Source organism: Ovis canadensis, chromosome 16 (genome assembly GCF_042477335.2).
Source record: "Ovis canadensis isolate MfBH-ARS-UI-01 breed Bighorn chromosome 16, ARS-UI_OviCan_v2, whole genome shotgun sequence".
Classification (NCBI taxonomy): domain Eukaryota; kingdom Metazoa; phylum Chordata; class Mammalia; order Artiodactyla; family Bovidae; genus Ovis; species Ovis canadensis.
Window position 1 is genome coordinate 29,816,722 of NC_091260.1, and position 18,753 is coordinate 29,835,474.

Genomic DNA, 18,753 nt, shown 5'->3' on the forward strand with positions numbered 1-18,753 from the left:
ATACATTTGATATGAAGCTACATTAATGAAAAGAGTTCTGTAAATCAATAATTACATTTTATCTCTTAACTGAGAAGTTAAAGATTCAAGGATTTTTCTTTTTTTCTGAGCCTATTTTAAACATCGAGTTTAAAAAAATGAACCAAACCAAACTCTTTCCCCGAGATATTTTTTTCTTTTTTTGCAAGGCGGCTATTTCTGTAACATTTGCCATAACACTGTAATGAAATCTGTCAGGAACTGGAAAGATGAGTATCTTACTGTAAGTGAAACATGGGAGTATGTATGTACATTTTTGAAAACATTAATGGGACTAGTGCTTCAAATGAAAATAATTAAATCAACAAAAGAAATTATTCTTCTTAGGCCAGTCCTGGGGACTGAGTAGTAATGATAAAGAAATATCATAGGAGGGAGGAGGCAAGATGGCAGAATAGAAGGACATGAGCTCACCCTATCTTACAGAAACACCAAAAGTACAACTAACTGCTGAACAACCACATTAAAAAAAAAAAAAGTTGGAATCCACCAAAAAAGATAACCCTACATCCAAAGACAAAGAAAGTTCTGAGCTCCACATCAGGCTTCCAAGCCTAGGAGTCTGGAAACGGGAGAAGGATACCCCAGAGAGTCTGACTTCGAAGGCCAGTAGGATTTGATCGCAGGAAGTCCAGAGGACTGGGGTTGTGTATGTCCTCAGACATTTAAAAGAGTGAAATAATGCCTTCTGCAGCAATATAGATGAACCTGGAGACTATCATACTAGTGAAGTAAGTCAGACAGAAAGACAAATATCATATGATATTGCTTACATGCCAAATCTTTAAAAAATGATACAGATGAACTTACTTACAAAACAGAAACCTAGATGCCCATCAGCAGATGAATGGATAAGAAAGCTGTGGTACATGATACCCAATGGAATATTATTCAGCCATTAAAAAGAATTCATTTGAATCAGTTCTGATGAGATGGATGAAACTGGAGCCGATTATACAGAGTGAAGTAAGCCAGAAAGAAAAACACCAATACAGTATACTAACACATATATATGGAATTTAGAAAGATGGTAACGATAACCCTGTATGCGAGACAGTAAAAGAGACACATATGTATAGAACAGTCTTTTGGACTCTGTGGGAGAGGGAGAGGGTGGGATGATTTGGGAGAATGGCATTGAAACATGTATAATATCAGATAAGAAACGAATCGCCAGTCTAGGTTCGATGCAGGATACAGGATGCTTGGGGCTGGTGCACTGGGATGACCCAGAGAGATGGTATGGAGAGGGAGGTGGGAGGGGGGTTCAGGATTGGGAACACATGTACACCCGTGGCGGATTCATGTTGATGTATGGCAAAACCAATACAGTATTGTAAAGTAAAATAAAGTAAAATTAAAAAAAGAAAAAGAAACAGACTCAGACTTATAGTTACCAGGGAGGAAGGGTCGGTTGGCGGGAAGGGCAGACTCGGAGTTTAGGACTAACATGTACACATTGCTATATATTGGAAACAGACAACCAAAAAGGACCTCCTGTATTAGCACAGGGAACTCTGCTCAACACTCTGTAGTAACCTAAATGGGAAAAGAATTTGAAAAATGTTGCACATGTGTAACTGAATCACTTCACTGTACACTGGAAACTAACAAAACACTGCTAATCAACTTCACTCCGATATAAAATAAAAATTAAAAAAGAAAAGAAACATCATATTAAAGAAGTTCTGGTCCTTACGTGAAAAGAGAAACTGAAAGGGGTAACTAGGATTTGCTACCTGAAGGACTGCCACCTACTAAGAAGAGTCAACACCAGACTATGAAAGAAAACCTCTCTTCAAAATTCACTGGGCCATTCTTATGAACTCATTTTTTGTGAGGCAGGGAAAATAATCAGGCAAATCAAAGGTGAGGTATCTTTGGAAAATTTAATTTGGACCATATTTTTCTTTCTTTAGCTGAAAACATCAAATATTTCCATACATTTTGGGCTCCACGACTTACAAAGGGGCAGTGGGTTTCCTGCAGTTACATACTGTACCCAACTTTCTATAGAAAGATCAGACATTTTCCAACCTTGCTTTTGAATATTTTCTTTAAAATGCTTTAAAGGTTCTTTATAGTCAATGGCAAGTAGAACAAAGTAAGGCTTTTTTTTTTCTCCTTTTCCCCGTTTTTGGTACTGTGTGTAGGAGCAATAAGGAAGGAAGACTCGTCACGTCGGTGTTGGTGCCCTAGGGGACTGCTGCTAGGCCCCCCACGGGCACCCCTGCACCGAGGAGCCCAAGATGGGTAAGTGCTGAACAGCCTGTCACAGCCACGTCACGGCAGAGCGGGGTCTGTGGGCTGTTAGTTCCTCTCAGTGTTCACAGGGCTCCTGGCCTCCAGGAGTAACAAAGGAACCAGGACCAAACCACGACCAGATGTCTCCCACCCGGCACTGCAGTGCCACAGGTTCACGTCTGTGGGCCTTACAATGTGCATTTAAAGTCTAAATGTAATTAGTGAAAATAACACAGGGAAAAAAAAATCCTTACTAATTCCCATATCAAATTACTAGAATGAAAATAAAACCATCTGTCTGATAAAACATATCTTCTATGTCAGTTGAAAGCAACTCCCCTGGCAAGACCATCTCAGTAATGTATATCTGTTACTATTTGTACATTTCTGCCTGGTACACACGTTTCTTTAATTGCATCACCTGAACAGCATTGTCACTTTTCAAACTTGTAGTCTCATTAGCTTAAAAAAGGGATAAGGCAGCCAAATTTAACTAATTTTGTTTGCTGTAAAACATCTCAGACATTAAACCTTCTTCTTCTCAAGTGTTAAGAGCACATGATTAAAAGGTAACAAACAGTTTCTTCTCTTAACAGGAAACTAAGCAGCTATTGTTGTCAAATCTATCTCTAGTAAACACAGGGCCCCTCATAAATATAAAATTAAATTCTTTTGAGGAATAGGTTTGTAATTTTAGTTATGTAGGAATTACATTTATTCACTGAATTTTTGTAGTAAAAAAAGGCGTGGTCTTTGCATCTCCTTGCTTCTTACACAAGGGCTCTCGCCATCGTCCCAGCAGGCTTGCACACAAGGCGGCGCGCTGGCCTCCCAGCCACGGCTCACACCCTCAGAAGCCCTGCAGAAACTCCTGCAGCTGGGTGACGACCTCGGTGTCCACCGTCTCCATGAGGGACTGGAAGCCCTGCTCTCCCAGCAGCTCCTGCTGGGCCTTGAGCTTCTCGTAGACGAACTGCTGCAGGGACACGGTGTGCACGGGGTCCTTCAGGGCCAGCTGTGGGACAGAGAGGAGCCACACTGTGTCACAGAGGCAAAACAAGGCCCTTTTCCCCGTGAGCAACACAATTCTTTGTAATTCCTTTCACAGCATCTAAAGTGCCTCTGCCACCCTTCTTCCAATGGACTCGAACGCAGCTTCCCCGCAGAAAGGGCTGACAAAGAAAATTTCATTCAGTGAGTCTAACCTCAGTGCCCTGGGCCTCTGAGCACAGTCGTCTGATTAGCCCAATTTCTCAACAGCTCATCCATGTAAAGAATCAAAACCTGGTGGAAAGTATGCTAAAAGAAACAGAATGTGCCAAAGAGCATTTAAACAGTTTTAACATGATTGTCCAGGGTGCCTCACAGGAAGAGCAGGGACTTTACTGTGGCAGCTTAGTGAGGCCCTCAGGACTGACAAAGGAGACACTGCCTTGTCCTGGATTGCTATGTTACTTATACACGTGTATATTCTTCTGGTTAAAAAGAGAAAGAAAAATAATTAGTAAAACTAGATTTTAACAACCCAAATATGTGTTCCTCCTCTCCTGCTGAAGTATTTGAAAAACAAAAGAAATACAATTAAATTAAAAAGAACCCATCCATCCACTTCCTAATGATAACAGTCAAGACAGAAAACATTCTGGCCTCTTTGGCCTGTGGCATGCACCTATGTACATATAAATACACAATCAATATTGCTGTTTGCACTTAAAATTATCACACAAAAAACTGTACTCTAATACATTTAAGGATTCTAAATATATTTGTCTTTTTTTTGTTATAGGCGTGTTGAAGTAATCAGTCTAATTTAAATGTAAATTTTTTTTGCAATTTTAACTATAATTTTGCTGAATGATCTTTCATGAATAATGTTCCATGTTACTATGTATACAGCCTTTCCTCGACATTTCAGATTATTTCTTGAGGATATCTGTCACAATTTTAGAAGAGTTACTAAAGTACATACATAATTTTATGACTTTTGATACATACTATCAAGGTGTTTTTCCTATGGTTTGTACCAACTTAAAAGGTATATGAGTTTTCAGCTTGTGACACTGTTAGCGTTGGTACTGTCAGTATTTACATTACTTAAAATTCAAGAACTGAAAATAACACATCTTTGCTTTAAGCTACATATTGCTCTCATTATCAATAATGCTGAACATGTACAAGGCTTTAAGTAAAGTTTCTGTGTGAGAAATTCTCCTTCCTTACCGGGGCTCAATTCTCTTCTATGCAGATGAAGTAGCTGAGTCAGATCTGCTGTTTGAGCACTGTAAGTAGACTTTAAAATAATGACCACACATAGAAAACGTAACTGAGAGGCAGAGATACAGGAGCCACGAACGTGAAACTGAATTCCTTATATGACTATTCCAGAATTAGAGAGTAAATTCATGGCAGGGGTAACTTCAATACTCATTCTTCTGGAAAATGGGTAGGAGAAAGAACAGCAAGAACTGACAAGCCTGAAGATATCACTCTACAGAATGTACAGAAATTGAACATTTAAAAATACATGCTCTCCTAAGCAACATGTAATAATGTTCAATATTACTTTAATGACTAGGAAATAGACCTCTTACTAAAGAGGGTGTGAACTTTGTTGAAATATCATGAGTTATCTCTAGCTAAAGCCATCTGCTACAATATGAGTGAAAAGAAACTGAGCTTCAAGCTGATGTTCAACAAGTCACTCCAATTACTGAAGCAAATCTTAAGTGTCTGGTTTAAATGCGGTTTCAATTTGCTATATGACACTGGAAGCAGTTAGCTTATCACATCTCCACTTTCATTTTCAACAGACTAATAACGAAAGAAAAGAAAACTCAGCCGTGGCCACAGGACTGGAAAAGGTCAGTTTTCATTCCAGTACCGAAGAATGCAATGCCGAAGAATGTTCAAACTGCCGCACAACTGCAGTTACTTCATCTGTTAACAAAAGTAATGCTCAAAATTCTTCAAGCTAGCCTTCATCAGTATGCGTACTGAGAACGTCCCGGTGTTCAAGTTGGATTCAGAAAAGGCAGAGGAACCAGAGAGTGAATTGCCAACATCCATTAGATGATAGAAAAAGCAAGAGAATTCCAGAAAAATATGTACTTCTGCTTCATTGACTACACTAAAGCCTTTGACCGTGTGGATGACAACAAACTGTGGAAAATTCTGAAAGAGATGGGAATACCAGACCACCTTACCTGCTTCCTGAGAAACTTGTATGCAGGTCAAGAACCAACAGTTAGAACCGCACACGGAACAATGGACTGGTTCAAAACTGGGAAAGGGGAATGTCAAAGGGACCACACAGCAAGGCAAAAACACTTTGACGACAGCTGCTCTACTTCAGACAAGCGCTGCCAAGTAAGCTGGCCCACTCACACTGTGCGGCTCGACCCTCTCCCATGTGCGAGGCAGCCCTCGGGGATCTTGAGCTCTCTCCTTTCTCACCTCGGGAGCTATCAGTGGAGGCTCTGTGGGGAACACGGCCTTCTTCCCCTACCTGGCAGTAACAAAGTGGCACATCTACTTCTCCTGCCAGATCAGGATCAGAAAAACACAGTTAAAACAGAAGGTTTAAATGAGACTCTGAGTCTCATAATACTAAAAGTGGCCATCACTCGTAACACCAACCAAAAGGAGGGGTCGTGGCCAAGAGGGAAGCGGGTTTAATTATAAAAGGGTTCCAAATCTTGATTCATTAATTTCAACATTCTGGCTGTGAAGTTGTAGTTTTACAAGATGTCATCACTGGAGGACATGAACAGTAACAGTTTATAAACTAGAGAGACCATTAATCTGGCAACCTCAATGACCAAGAATACACTGGGAGGCAAGGAGTTAACTTCTAAAGATGAATGATCAAAATAGTTTGGCACCTGTATGCCCAAATTTAAACAAATTATTCATAGAAGAATCTTACAAAATCAAATTATTTATTCTTCTTTCCCAAACATATTCTAACAGGTGTGATTACCTTTGCTGAGATGCACAAATGTGAGGAGATAAAAACCCGCTACAAGGAAAACAAAGGCTTCAATATTGAGGTTCAACTGACAAGATGGAAATACTGGGAACTATGAGAAGAAACAGAAAACTATTAAAAATCTGAACCAGACAAGCTGCAATACGTGGTATTCTGGACTGAATACTGCAACTAAGAGCATGAGCAGAAATCTGGTGAAATTTGAATAGAGTCTGGAGTTTAGTTAGTAGTGATGTACCAAAGTGGGTCTCTCAGCTTTGATAAATGTACAGTTTTTCAACTTGGGGAAAAACTGGGTGAAGGGTGCATGAGAATACTCTGTACTATCTTTGTTACTTTTCTGCAAACCTAAAACTATTCCAAACTAAAAAGATTATCATTATGCCAGTACCATACCATTTTAATTACTGTGGCCTTGTAATATATTTTGAAATCAGGGCACGTGATGCCTCCGGGTTTGTTCTTTTTCAAGACTGTCTTGGCTGGCTATTCAAGATCTTTTATGGTTCTATATGAATTTTAGAATTGTGTTTTTCATTTCTATAAAAACTGCCATTGACATTTTGATAGCAATTGTACTGAATCTGTAAATTGCTTCGGGTAGTATGGACCTCTTAACAACATTAAGCCTTCCAATCCATAAACATGGATTTCTATTTGTGTCTTTAAATTCTTTTGTGAATATTTTATAGCTTTTGGCATATAAGTCTTTCATTTCTTTAGTTAAGTTTATGCCTAAGTATTTTATACTTTTTGAGGCTACTGTAAATTTTTAATTTCTTGATTTTTTTTCTTAATTTCTAAATTATTTTCTAAATTTCTTAGTTTTCTTAATTTCCTTTTTATTAGCATATAGAAAATACACTGAATTTCTGCACATTGATTTTGTATCCTGCAACTTTACTAAATTCATTTATTAGGTCTAGTTTTATTTTTAACAGGGTCTTCGGGGGTTTCTCCATATAAGATCATGTCATCTGTAAGTATGAACAGTTTTACTTCTATCATTTCAATCTGTATGCCTTTCTTTTTCTTGCTTAATTGCTCCAGCTAGGATTTCCAGTACTATGGTGAATAGACAGAGCAACAGAAATGAATAGAGAGATCAGAAATAAATCTACATATATATAGCTACCTACTCATCTTCAATTAGGGTGCCAAGAATGCATAGTGGGGAAAGGATAGTCTCTTCAACAAAGTGTGTTGGGAAACTGTATATCTATATCTAAAACCTTTACCTTATACCACACACAAAAGTCGACTCAAAATTAAAGACTGAAACATAAGACCTCAAACTCCAAAATGCCTATAATATAGGGGGAAATCTGTACGCCCCTGGTGTTGGCAATGATTTCATGGGTATGATACCAAGAAACATGGGCAACAAAATCAAAAACATGGGAAACTATGTCCAACAAAACTTTAATTAAAAGTTATTTAAAAATACAGATTTAGACTAAAAAATACCCTCCTCTGTGGATATATGGTTTGGGGACAAACTGCTGTAGAAGCCTGAATTAGTTGACAAAAATGTTCATTATATACACAGAATGTCTAATCAGTATGACTGGCAGGTTCATTTCCAAAATGACAAAAACTGACCACCTTAGTCTTCGAGTCACATCCAAAGCTGATTCTTCTCAAGCTAATGGCATCAGCAGATGCCACTAGACCACAGACTTCCAATTGCTTGGTTTTGTTCTTTCTGTTGCTTCCATATGCCTAACCCCCATTCTTGCCCTTCAAGAGAGCACATGATAATTTAAGAAATATTTCCATTAAAATGGTTATAAGATTAGGAAACTTATAACATTTTTCAGTTATTAGCAGAAGATAACTAGCCAGAATTTCCTGACTCCAAGGTAATGCCAAAAAATGAAGTATTAATAACCTGACTCACTTCAAAAGTACATTCACTGGACTTTAATAAGCAAGTAGTTCAATTCCCTGGTATTGAAATTATTACTCTAAAACAGAATGGTTCTGGTTGAACTGTATAAAGGTCTTTCTGTTGGTTAAAACAAAAAAAAAGGTCCTTCTGTTGGTAATGATAGCTTTCTGATATAGCAACTGACCCGTAAGGTGCTTCGTCTCTAAAGTTGGTACAAGATTTTTAGCTTCTGTGGTGCTACTTACCAAGATGTATGTATATTTCATAAGATTTTTATTCCTTAAAACTAAAAAACATTCCATTGCATTAATCTTTAGTTTCACCCAGCATGAATTCGGTAAAGCTGAATCTTTTATTTTCTTAGGTTATATGGCATATTGGATCATTGTTCACTTTTCTCCATACACCTTATGATAACGTTTCAGAAATTATTCACAGTTACATTTTTTCATATACTATTTTGCTAAAGAGAAAAAGTTTCCTACCTTAGAGAAAAATACAGAGGATCTTTTTAAAGAATAATATACTTTTTATAAAATCTCACAGATTATGTATAAACACACTGGCTATGCAATAGGACAAAAATCTTAAAAGAAAAATTTGCCTACAACAAGGTATTTAACCATGTGGCCTTTAAAAATTCTTTAGTTTGATCCTTTGTTTAAAATCATCTTCTCTTTGGACCTTTGATTGTTTCACTAAAAGGTAACTCAATTTCTAAAATATATCTGCTGCTGCTAAGTCACTTCAGTCGTGTCTGACTCTGTATGACCCCATAGACAGCAGCCCACCAGACTCCCCCCGTCCCTGGGATTCTCCAGGCAAGAACATTGGAGTGGGTTGCCATTTCCTTCTCCAGTGCATGTAAGTAAAAAGTGAAAGTGAAGTCACTCAGTCGTGTCTGACTCTTAGTGACCCCATGGACTGCAGCCCACCAGGCTCCTCTGTCCATGGGATTTTCCAGACAAGAGAGCTGGAGTGGGGTGCCACTGCCTTCTCCAAAATATATATAAATAATTTAAAATTTCTAAAATCTCTTAGGATATAAATTCTCCTCATTTTGTGGCTTAACAAAGAGTTTGAGGCCTGTAGATAAGGCCTGCAGATACCAACTAGAACCTACTTCATAAATGATGCTTGGCAATGCAAATTTAGTCACTAATTACACCCAGTGTAAAGCTCAAATTCCAAGGGCATCACCTGAGAGTTTTACTTTATTCTATTTTTAAATTTATTTTTATTTTAATCATTTTATGGTTGCTCCTTGAGGAATTTAGTTTACAATTTCTATCTGCTGAGCTTGTAAGTAAAGGAACTCTCTTATATTGCTATGTCTAGAAAGAATGGGATGGAGACTTGTTTTATTCTATTATACCTTTCCTTATAAGGTACATCAAATCTTTTGCAAAGTAAGTTTGAAAGAAATGTACAATTTAAACAATGACCCAACTATTTATTTCAAGCCCAGCTCTGAGGAACAGAACCTCTGCTTATTTCTTTACATCTGTCTTGTATGGAATGTTCTCCATCAGAGCAATTAAATAGAATCAAAATATTCTATTTATATTACTAAACTCCAACCACAAACAAGGCGTGTGCTAGGCACAGGCTAGGCCCTTCACTCAAAATGAAGAATCCTAGGAAGCAAGAGAATCTTCAGCAGTATAACCAAAAATCCTGAAAGAACGGTGGTTCAATGTGCTATGCAGCACTGGGAACAGTCTGAGAAACTTTTAAAATGCTGATGTCTAACTCTTTTAGAAATTCTGATTTAACTGGTTTCAGGCACCAGGATTTTTTTAAAAGCTCTCCAGGTGATTATGATGTACATCTAAAAGTGAAAAGCCCTGTTAAAGAAAAATTTTGAGGATTAAGATTTTAGAAAGTGAAAGTGTTAGTCACTCAGTCACATCTGACTCTTTGCAACCCCATGGACCACGTCCTCTATCCATGTAATTCTCCAGACAAGGATAGTGGATGGAGTGGGCTGCCATTCCCTTTTCCAGGGGCTCTTCCTGACCCAGGGATTGAACCCAGGTCTCCCGCGTTGCAGCTTAGCAGTAAAGAATTTGATTGCAATGCAATAGCTGTAGGAGATCCTGGATTGGTAAGATCCCCTGCAGGAGGGCAGGAAACCCATTCCAGTATTCTTTCTGGAAAATCCCATGGACAAAGGGGCCTGGAGGGCTACAGTCCATAGGGTCGCAAAGAGTCGGACACAACTGAAGTGACTTAGCAAGCAAGCAAGTTCCCATACTGCAGGTAGATTCTGAACCATCTAAGCCACCTAAGATCTCAAGTAAACCTAAAAAAAAACCAAAACTTTGTATTTTTAGATTCATTCAAATAAAAAGAATATAGGTAACAGACTGAATAAAACATATGAAACAATTCCCACTTACTACCATCTATTTCTAGAACTCTTCAGGGTTTCTTTTATTCTTTAGTTTCAGTGAAACATTTTTAAGTTCCTTTTGCTTACTGTATGCATAAGGAGCCAGTCAGTGTCTTTAATTTGTTTCAAAAAGTAGGATTATCATCCATCAAATTGTAAACCATTAATAATTTATAAAAATGACTGAATATGAAGGCAATGAAAACTGTCCAACCTGACCACTGGCTGGTATAGCAAAATGTTAGAGAATTTGCAGTATCTTATGACTTATTTCTGGGACGGGAAATACTGTTCTATGGCTGTTTAACCTAAATTTGCTGGAGTACTTGAGATGGTATCATGCACGATTTAAATTACATTGTGTGTTTATTTTAGTAAGCAGACTTGGCACAAAACAAAGGAATACACAGCATGCCTCCAGGACTGAGTTATCTGTGGAAGTCAAATGGAAAACTCAAAAAACAACAGCATTGTGATTAACAAAGATGGGGCACTACGACTAGGTTTTAGAAAACAGCACAATTCAAGCATTTCAAAATACCTGTCCCACTATTACCTTTTAATGGTGGAGTTTATTTAAATCTAGCCTACCAACATTTATTTCGTTTCCATAAAAAGACTAACCAGAAGCAGAATATCTACAATACCCAATGGATTTAAGACCATAAATGAGCTTGTACCAGTCTCTGAAAATTACTCTTGTTTTATATTCAAGGAATAAATTCATAGTGAAATGGAACAAGTAAAGTTTCAGGAGGAATTCATCCACATCAAAGGCCAGATCTTTCCTGAACAAAGGTCACCCAAATCGCCAGAAAATGGTTCATGTTAACTGCTGACTTAACATGTTTAAAGAAATTTGCTACCACTAGCATCTAATTCAGTGAAAGGTTATTGAGAATCCATTCTGTACCATTCTACACGGGCTTGCCTTGTAGCTCAGTCGGTAAAGAATCTGCCTGCAGTGCAGGAGACCTGGGTTCGGTCTCTGGGTTGGGAAGATCCCCTGGAGAAGAAAATGGCAACCCACTCCAGAATCCTTGCCTGGAAAATCTCATGGACAGAGGAACCTGGTGGATTGCAGTCCATGGGGTCGCCAAGAGTCGGGCACAACTGAGCAACTAATACACACACCATTCTACATACGTGTGTGTGTGTGTGTGTGTGTGTGCTAAGTCACTTCAGTCATGTCTGACTTTGCAACCCTATGGACTGCAGCCCATAGCCAGGCTTCCCTGTCTGTAGTCAGGCTCTTCTGTCCATGGGATTCTCCAGACAAGAGTGGGTTGCTGTGCCCTCCTGGGTATCTTCCTGACCCAGGGATTGAACCCCTGTCTCTTAAGTCTCCTGCACTGGCAGGCGGATTCTTCACCACTAGCACCACCTGGGAAGCCCTCAACATATATACCTGTATGTAAAATGTGCTGTGGGGCAGGGTAACATGAAAATTCGTGGTGTAGCAAAATTTTTATATTAAATGGTACAAAGCTGCTGCACCATTTGTTCTTTGGAGTGAGACAGCTACTGTGTGTATGTGTGATAAAAAAGAAGATAAAGAGAGAAGGTGGGGAGAGGTAAAGAGGGTGCCAGGAGAGACAACAAAGAGAAGATATATGTCTCGGTTACCCAGGTCACAAGAAAGCTAGCTGGTGATGTGGTGTATCGAATAGCATCAGTATTCAGTGGGCGGAAGCAGTTAATCTGCAGCTACACGAGTGGAGTAGGAAAATGCTCGCTATCAAGCTCTCCTGCCAAGTATAATACTGGAAGCCTCTTCCCCACTGTATGGCTAAATACAACCTCGAACCTTTTCTTGCCAAAAGTGTTCTGCTCTACTTTTTCTTTTATTAAGAAAAAATTTTTAAAGTCACCAGATGATAGAATTTCTTTTTAAATACATATACATCTGGTCTACAATGAAAAAATGAGAAAAGGATATTTCATTAGAAACACTGGCTTTATAACCAAACTTAGTGAGAACATATAGGTATTCTGTAAAATAACCAAGAAGTAACTCTTAAAAAAAAAATTGAGGTTTAAAACAAATTTTAAAAAAAGACAAAGTAAAAAATTCCCTTTTATTTAGAGAAATTCTGACAGGGTGCATTACCTTTTTTTTTGAGTAGAACACAATTTTGTTTATAAAAGACAAAATCATCTATGACATCTACTTACAGTTTTTCAATTAAAAGAAAATCTATGTGGATTTTTGGTGCAGTGGGCCACATAAGTGGCAGTCTGTCAGAGAAGATAAAAGGACTAATGGACACACTTCATGGTTAATAATCCTGGAGTTTGTGGAAACATACAAAGGTAAAAAAAAAACGTACAAAAGGAGAGGCTACAGTTTAACAGTCACATTACATAATGGCATTTTCTTAAAGAAAAAAATGAACATCTATAAAATTCAAATGTAAAGCACGCTAAGGAATTATGAGTCAAAGATCTACACAGATAACTAGTTCAAAGGAAAGAGAAAAAGTTATTAATAATAAAGCCTTCTTCCCCAAAAATGTGGGTATAACAATGAAAATGTGGAGACTGTATTTGTGGAATTTAGGGTTTATAACCCCAATTTACAAAAGTCAGTTGGTATCTGAAGTTGCATGGCCTCCAGTCATTATGCAGTTACAGTATGTGAGTCAGCAAATTCACAGTAGGATATGGTTGTACAACAATCTTCTACAATACAAATCTGACCAGGTCACTCTTTTGATGACAACTTTTTAATGCCTCCCTGTTCCTACCAAATAAAACCCAAATCCCCAGATTTCCACGGCTACTGTAACAACCACAACTTACTATCTCTGCTCGTACAGGCGAGAAGGCCAGAAGAGTCTCCCCGGGCTAAAATCCAGGTGTGTCAGCAGGCCCGCTTTCCTTTCTGAAGGTTTTAGGTAAGAATCTGCTTGCCTTTTATTCTAGCAGCCTTCTCACTCCATCTTTAAAGCAACAGCAGATGGAGTCTTTTTGACCCTGCATCATTCTGACCCTTTCCGCCTGCCTCCCTCTTCGCTTCTACGGACTCTTGTGATTACACTTGACCCACCTGAATAATCTCCTTTGTGATCAGCCAATTAGCAACCTTAATTCCACTTTGCTGTGCAATAAAACATGGTCATGAAGGACACAACATATTCATAGCTCCAGGGGCTAGGGCACAGATGTCCCTGGAGATGAAAGGGACTATTCTGCCTACCACACTTAGCACAGAGTATACCAGGCCCTCTACAACCCAGCTTATTTTCTGATACACAGTCGGCACCTAAAAAATGTCTGAGTGACATTCCTCCTGCGGCCCACTGTTCAGTGAAATAAGACGAAGAACTACTTCTCCTGAGTACCGCAAAACGTTTAGCAGCAACATCGGCTCCTACCCACTAAACACCCATGGCACTTCTCTGGACTTGTGACAACAGAAATGTCTTTCAGACATGTTGTAAGTCCTGGGGTTGGTGGGGGGGGTGGGCGGGGGGGGTGCGGCAGGGAGGGGTTGCACTCAGTTGGGAACAACTATTAAACAAGGATCCATTGTTTGAATTCACACGATGACATAAAGCCATTTTGACTAGGGTTAAAAAAGTCATCCGTTTCTTCATTTCTTCCAGCTCAGTAAGAAAGCGGGTGGGAAAGAAGTTAGCTCCAGTTTAAGTTAAAAGACAGTTAAAAATAACACTTGGCTATTTTCTATAACAAAAGCTTTCTTCTTTTATATCTGTTTTAAAGTAATTTATTTCAAAGGGACAGTTCCAAAAAAAAATCAGACGAGCTATTAATATGATCTTCATACACTGTCACATGTTAGATATTAAAAAAAGCATAAAATTATGAAAGCTGTTTCAAATCATTTCACTTTGCTGTGGTTTATGTAAAAATGAATTCGAGTAGCTAGGATACAATGAAATCCTATGAAATAATTAATTTGCTAATTCTTTAGTTAACAAATCCTCTTTCATCAGAAAGGATATTTTATTTGTATCCCTTTATACAGAATTAAATCATTTTAATTATTTTCAATTAATACAAATGGACATGTTCTTTCTCATATTTTCTTCATTTGATTCTGAATCACAATAGCACACCTTAGCTATTGATAAAACTATGTCTTTATTCACATCACACAGGGTGAGACAACAAAGAAGCAATTACTTTCAATGCACTGCTCAAAAGAATTAGCTGGAATATAATGTGAATATATGTATGTATTAGAAAGATTTAAGAAATAGTCTAAAAGGAAAATAAATCTGCAATTCTTAGCATCAAAACAGCAGAAATCTTATGCCTCTGACTTTCAAACAGTCCTTTTTTTGGTGTTTTCCAGTAACCATACCTCTTTCTCACTTTAGACGGAGACAATTAACAGTTCTTTAGTAAGTGTTCAGTTTATCTTAAAAATTATATTATGATGAATTTTCAAGTAAAATATCCTCAGAAATCATTGATGATTATTAAAATACACTGTTGCTGCTAAGTTGCTTCAGTCGTGTTCGACTCTGTGTGACCTCATAGACTGCAGCCCACCAGGCTCCCCCGTCCCTGGGATTCTCCAGGCAAGAACACTGGAGTGGGTTGCCATTTCCTTCTCCAACGCATGAAAGTGAAAAGTGAAAGTGAAGTGGCTCAGTCGTGCCCGACTCTTAGAGACCCCATGGACTGCAGCCTACCAGGCTCCTCTGTCCATGGGATTTTCCAGGCAAGAGTACTGGGGTGGGTTGCCACTGCCTTCTCCAAAATACAGTTAGGTTACAGTAAGTAAAACAGGCAGGGATGTAGACTTCATGCAAGTCTAGCCATGTAGTACCTAATAAAGGCAGCATTTCAAAATAGTAAAGAAGGGGTAGGCTATGGATTAATCTTGTGACAGAAGCCATATATGTATGTGTGTGTGTATAAATACATATATAAAGTTGATGCTCAATTCACTCTTATAAAAAAATTTCCAGTTAAAGATTTAAATGGAGTAAGCCCATTAAAAACATGAGAAATTATTTCTTGAGAGTGGGGGCAGCTATTCCAATCCTGCCATAAAACAAAACACAACAAAAGAAGAGTTAAAAAAAAAAGGTTAAAATTAACAAATCGCTAACAATTAAAGAGGTGAAAACAACACGTGGTGATGGTCTCTCAAACAGCAGTGCAGATCTGGATCAACAGGTGCTCAGAAGACAAAGCTTCATCTTTCAGAAAGCAAGTCAAAGGGAGTGAAAAGGAAAAATAAAGCCTCACTAACAGCTGTAAGGGGGAATCTGAGAATTGAAGCAGAGACCACTACTTGCAAAACTGTACCAGGACTTACAAACAGGAAAACTATCCTAACTCATGGCGTGCAAGACAAGCACTCTAAGCTCAAACTCTTTTAACACAGCTCATTGAGATCCATGTGCTCCAAGTCAAGGAAACTGACGTCTGGTCAAACGGTAACTGCATGAACTTGTCACAGGCAAGACCAATGACTGTCCCAGCAAAACGACTGGCTTGCAGATTCTGACCAGTCTTTGACAAAACCATTCTATGGCTAAACTTTAGCTCTTGAAGCCCTATTAAACTCTTCCTTGGTTCGCTCACTGTGACACACCCCGTGTTCCCCATCATGTTGCATTCTCCCTCACTTTAACAACCTAATAAGCCTAACTCTGGTTCCCAGTTTTAGACAGACAGACAGACAGACAGATAGATGAATAAATGGAAACAAAGGTGAGAATTAAGGGCTGATTTCTTTAATCTATAGTTTGTTCAGTTTTCTGATGGTGGCTTAATGAACTACTCCAAACCATGTGTCATAAAACAGCTCTTCTACTGTTAATGGAGTCAGTGGATCTGGAATTCCTAAGAGCGGACTGAGGGTGGAGAGTCTCTGGGGGTTCGTTTGAGAAGACTTGAAGGCCAGAAGTGACTCAAGTCATCTTGGCAGCTGGGACCATCTGAAGAGTCCCTCGCTTATGTGCCTAGCAATTAATGCTGGTTGTTATCTGTGACTTCAGTTGGGGAAAATAAGACCTATGTTCTCCTTGTGGATGCTAGGGTTCCCTTACAGCATGGCAGCTCTGGTCCAGGCATAAGTGTTCCTGGAGAATAAAGTAGAATCTATACCTAATGATCTAGATTGAGCAGTCATAAAGCATCGGCAAGCCTGACCAGTTTCAACAAAAGGAAATACAGATGTATCCTTTTAAGGAGGAAGAATGTCACAGTCACATTTTAAGAATATCATGTGGAATGGGAAATATTATTATGACCATTCCTGGGAAACAATCTGTCATTCTTATTTAAAACCAAAGGGAAAAATAACCAAATATACTTTCTAATAAAAAAAAATATAAACAAGTCATTCATTCGTAGGCCTCACTCATAATTAGAGAAAATACATTAAACAAAAAAGCATTGCTTTCTAATTATCATAATGCCCAGGGTACAGGATAATTCATATACTACCACTGGGCATACAAATTTAAATTGTTAGTTGTTTTCCTTGAAGTGATGTGCTTGCTTTCAAGAAAATGCATGCCAAATACTCAAGTGTGAATAATCATCTTTATCTTTCAAATGCTCTTCTACATCCACATTCAAGTGGCATTCGTGAACAAGGTTTAATTCAGCTCAAAACTCAATCAGAAAGTAGTTTTCCTCAAGACCAACCACTGTCAGAGGACATTACCATTTTGACAGAAAATATTTAAAAGATGTACACTCAAGAGTGGAGATTTAGGAAACTTAATAATTTGTACTGTGTCATCAAAAACACTCTAAAATGAAACTGGCTTTAAAAAACAAAAACTCAGAGTATGGTAGTGGAGAATATAACGACTACTAGTATAGTTGTATAGTTAGCTGCCACTGACCTTATCAATGCTGAAGTGCCAGCAGTTATACCATACGGTATAACAGCGTACCCCATATGGTTTTAGCACCACCAGTACAAATGTTCACACAATGAAAAGGGAAGGAATATCTTGGTATTATTATAAATGTTGCCTTGGAAAAGGGTATTCCACATCAGACAAAGATTTCATGACTTTTAAATTAGTATAGGTTACTTTCATAATTAAAAAAAAAAGTCTTCAAAATAGGAACTTCCTGATGTAGAACAATTCTTTGAAAAGGTTTCCTAAATTCCCCTTTCTTCAAAAGATAGGCTCCTTATAAAAACACAACTAGCATTACTGATAATTTATTGAGAAAAAGAAAGAAGCAGTAGAGGAATAAAGTAGGAAAAACCATCAAGAAGACAGTCTAAAGTTCCCTGGAATGTTACTTAAGTGCTCCTAAACTAGGCCATATTCTTCATCTAGAATATGAAGACTTTATTTGCATGGGGGTGTGTGTGCTCAGTTATGTCCGACTCTGTGTAACCCCAAGGACTACAGTCTGCCAGGCTCCTGTGTTCATGAGGTTATCCAGGCAAGAATATCGGAGTGGGTTGCTATTTCCTCCTCCAGGGGATCTTCCCAACCTAGGGATCAAACCCATGTCTCTTGTATCTTCTTTATATACACTGCTACTGCTAAGTCACTTCAGTCATGTCTGACTCTGTGCGACCCCATAGACAGAAGCCCACCAGGCTCTCCTGTCCCTGGGATTCTCCAGGCAAGAACACTGGAGTGGGTTGCCATTTCCTTCTCCAATGCATGAAAGTGAAAAGTGAAAGTGAAGTCGCTCAGCCGTGTCCGACTCTTAGCGACCCCATGGATTGCAGCCTACCAGGCTCCTCCACCCATGGGATTTTCCAGGCAGTACTGGAGTGGGGTGCCATTGCCTTCTCTGAGTCAATACCAAATCGCCAAGTTTCCCAGTGAAGAGTGGCAAATTACTGAACTTTTCCTAAGGTTTTTAGCAACAATTCAATTTGTTGTTGTTCAGTCACTCAGTCATATCAGACTCTTTGCAAGTAAATAATGAATAATGAGGCTGCCTCATTAAAATTAAAAAACTCAATACAAATGAGTTTTTTAATACTCAAGAACAATACTGATGTCAGCAGGCAATTAATCTGAAATCTTAACTAAAAACAAAAACTTAGAAGCATCATTTCATTTACTTCCAAGGGCATTTTCAATAGAATTGTCTTTTGCAGTGTCTTTTGATTACTATTATGTAGCCTACTGTGAAAGATCTTAACCTCTGGATCTCAGACTACTTTTTGATTAACATTTTAGCTTCATCAAGGGAAAAACTGCTATCTCAGGAGGATGTCTGGTT

At 38.4% G+C, this 18,753-nt stretch overlaps 1 protein-coding gene across 1 annotated transcript in view; it reads right to left on the minus strand.

The window, feature by feature from the left end:
- Positions 1 to 1,914: 1,914 nt before the first annotated feature.
- The window catches only part of IPO11 (importin 11), a 189,076-nt gene continuing 172,237 nt past the window's right edge, over positions 1,915 to 18,753 (minus strand). Inside the window, exon 30 of the mRNA XM_069556319.1 lies at positions 1,915 to 3,298. Within this exon, the coding sequence (XP_069412420.1) occupies positions 3,134 to 3,298 (165 nt within the window). The 3' untranslated portion in view covers positions 1,915 to 3,133. The remainder of the gene's footprint in view (positions 3,299 to 18,753) is intronic.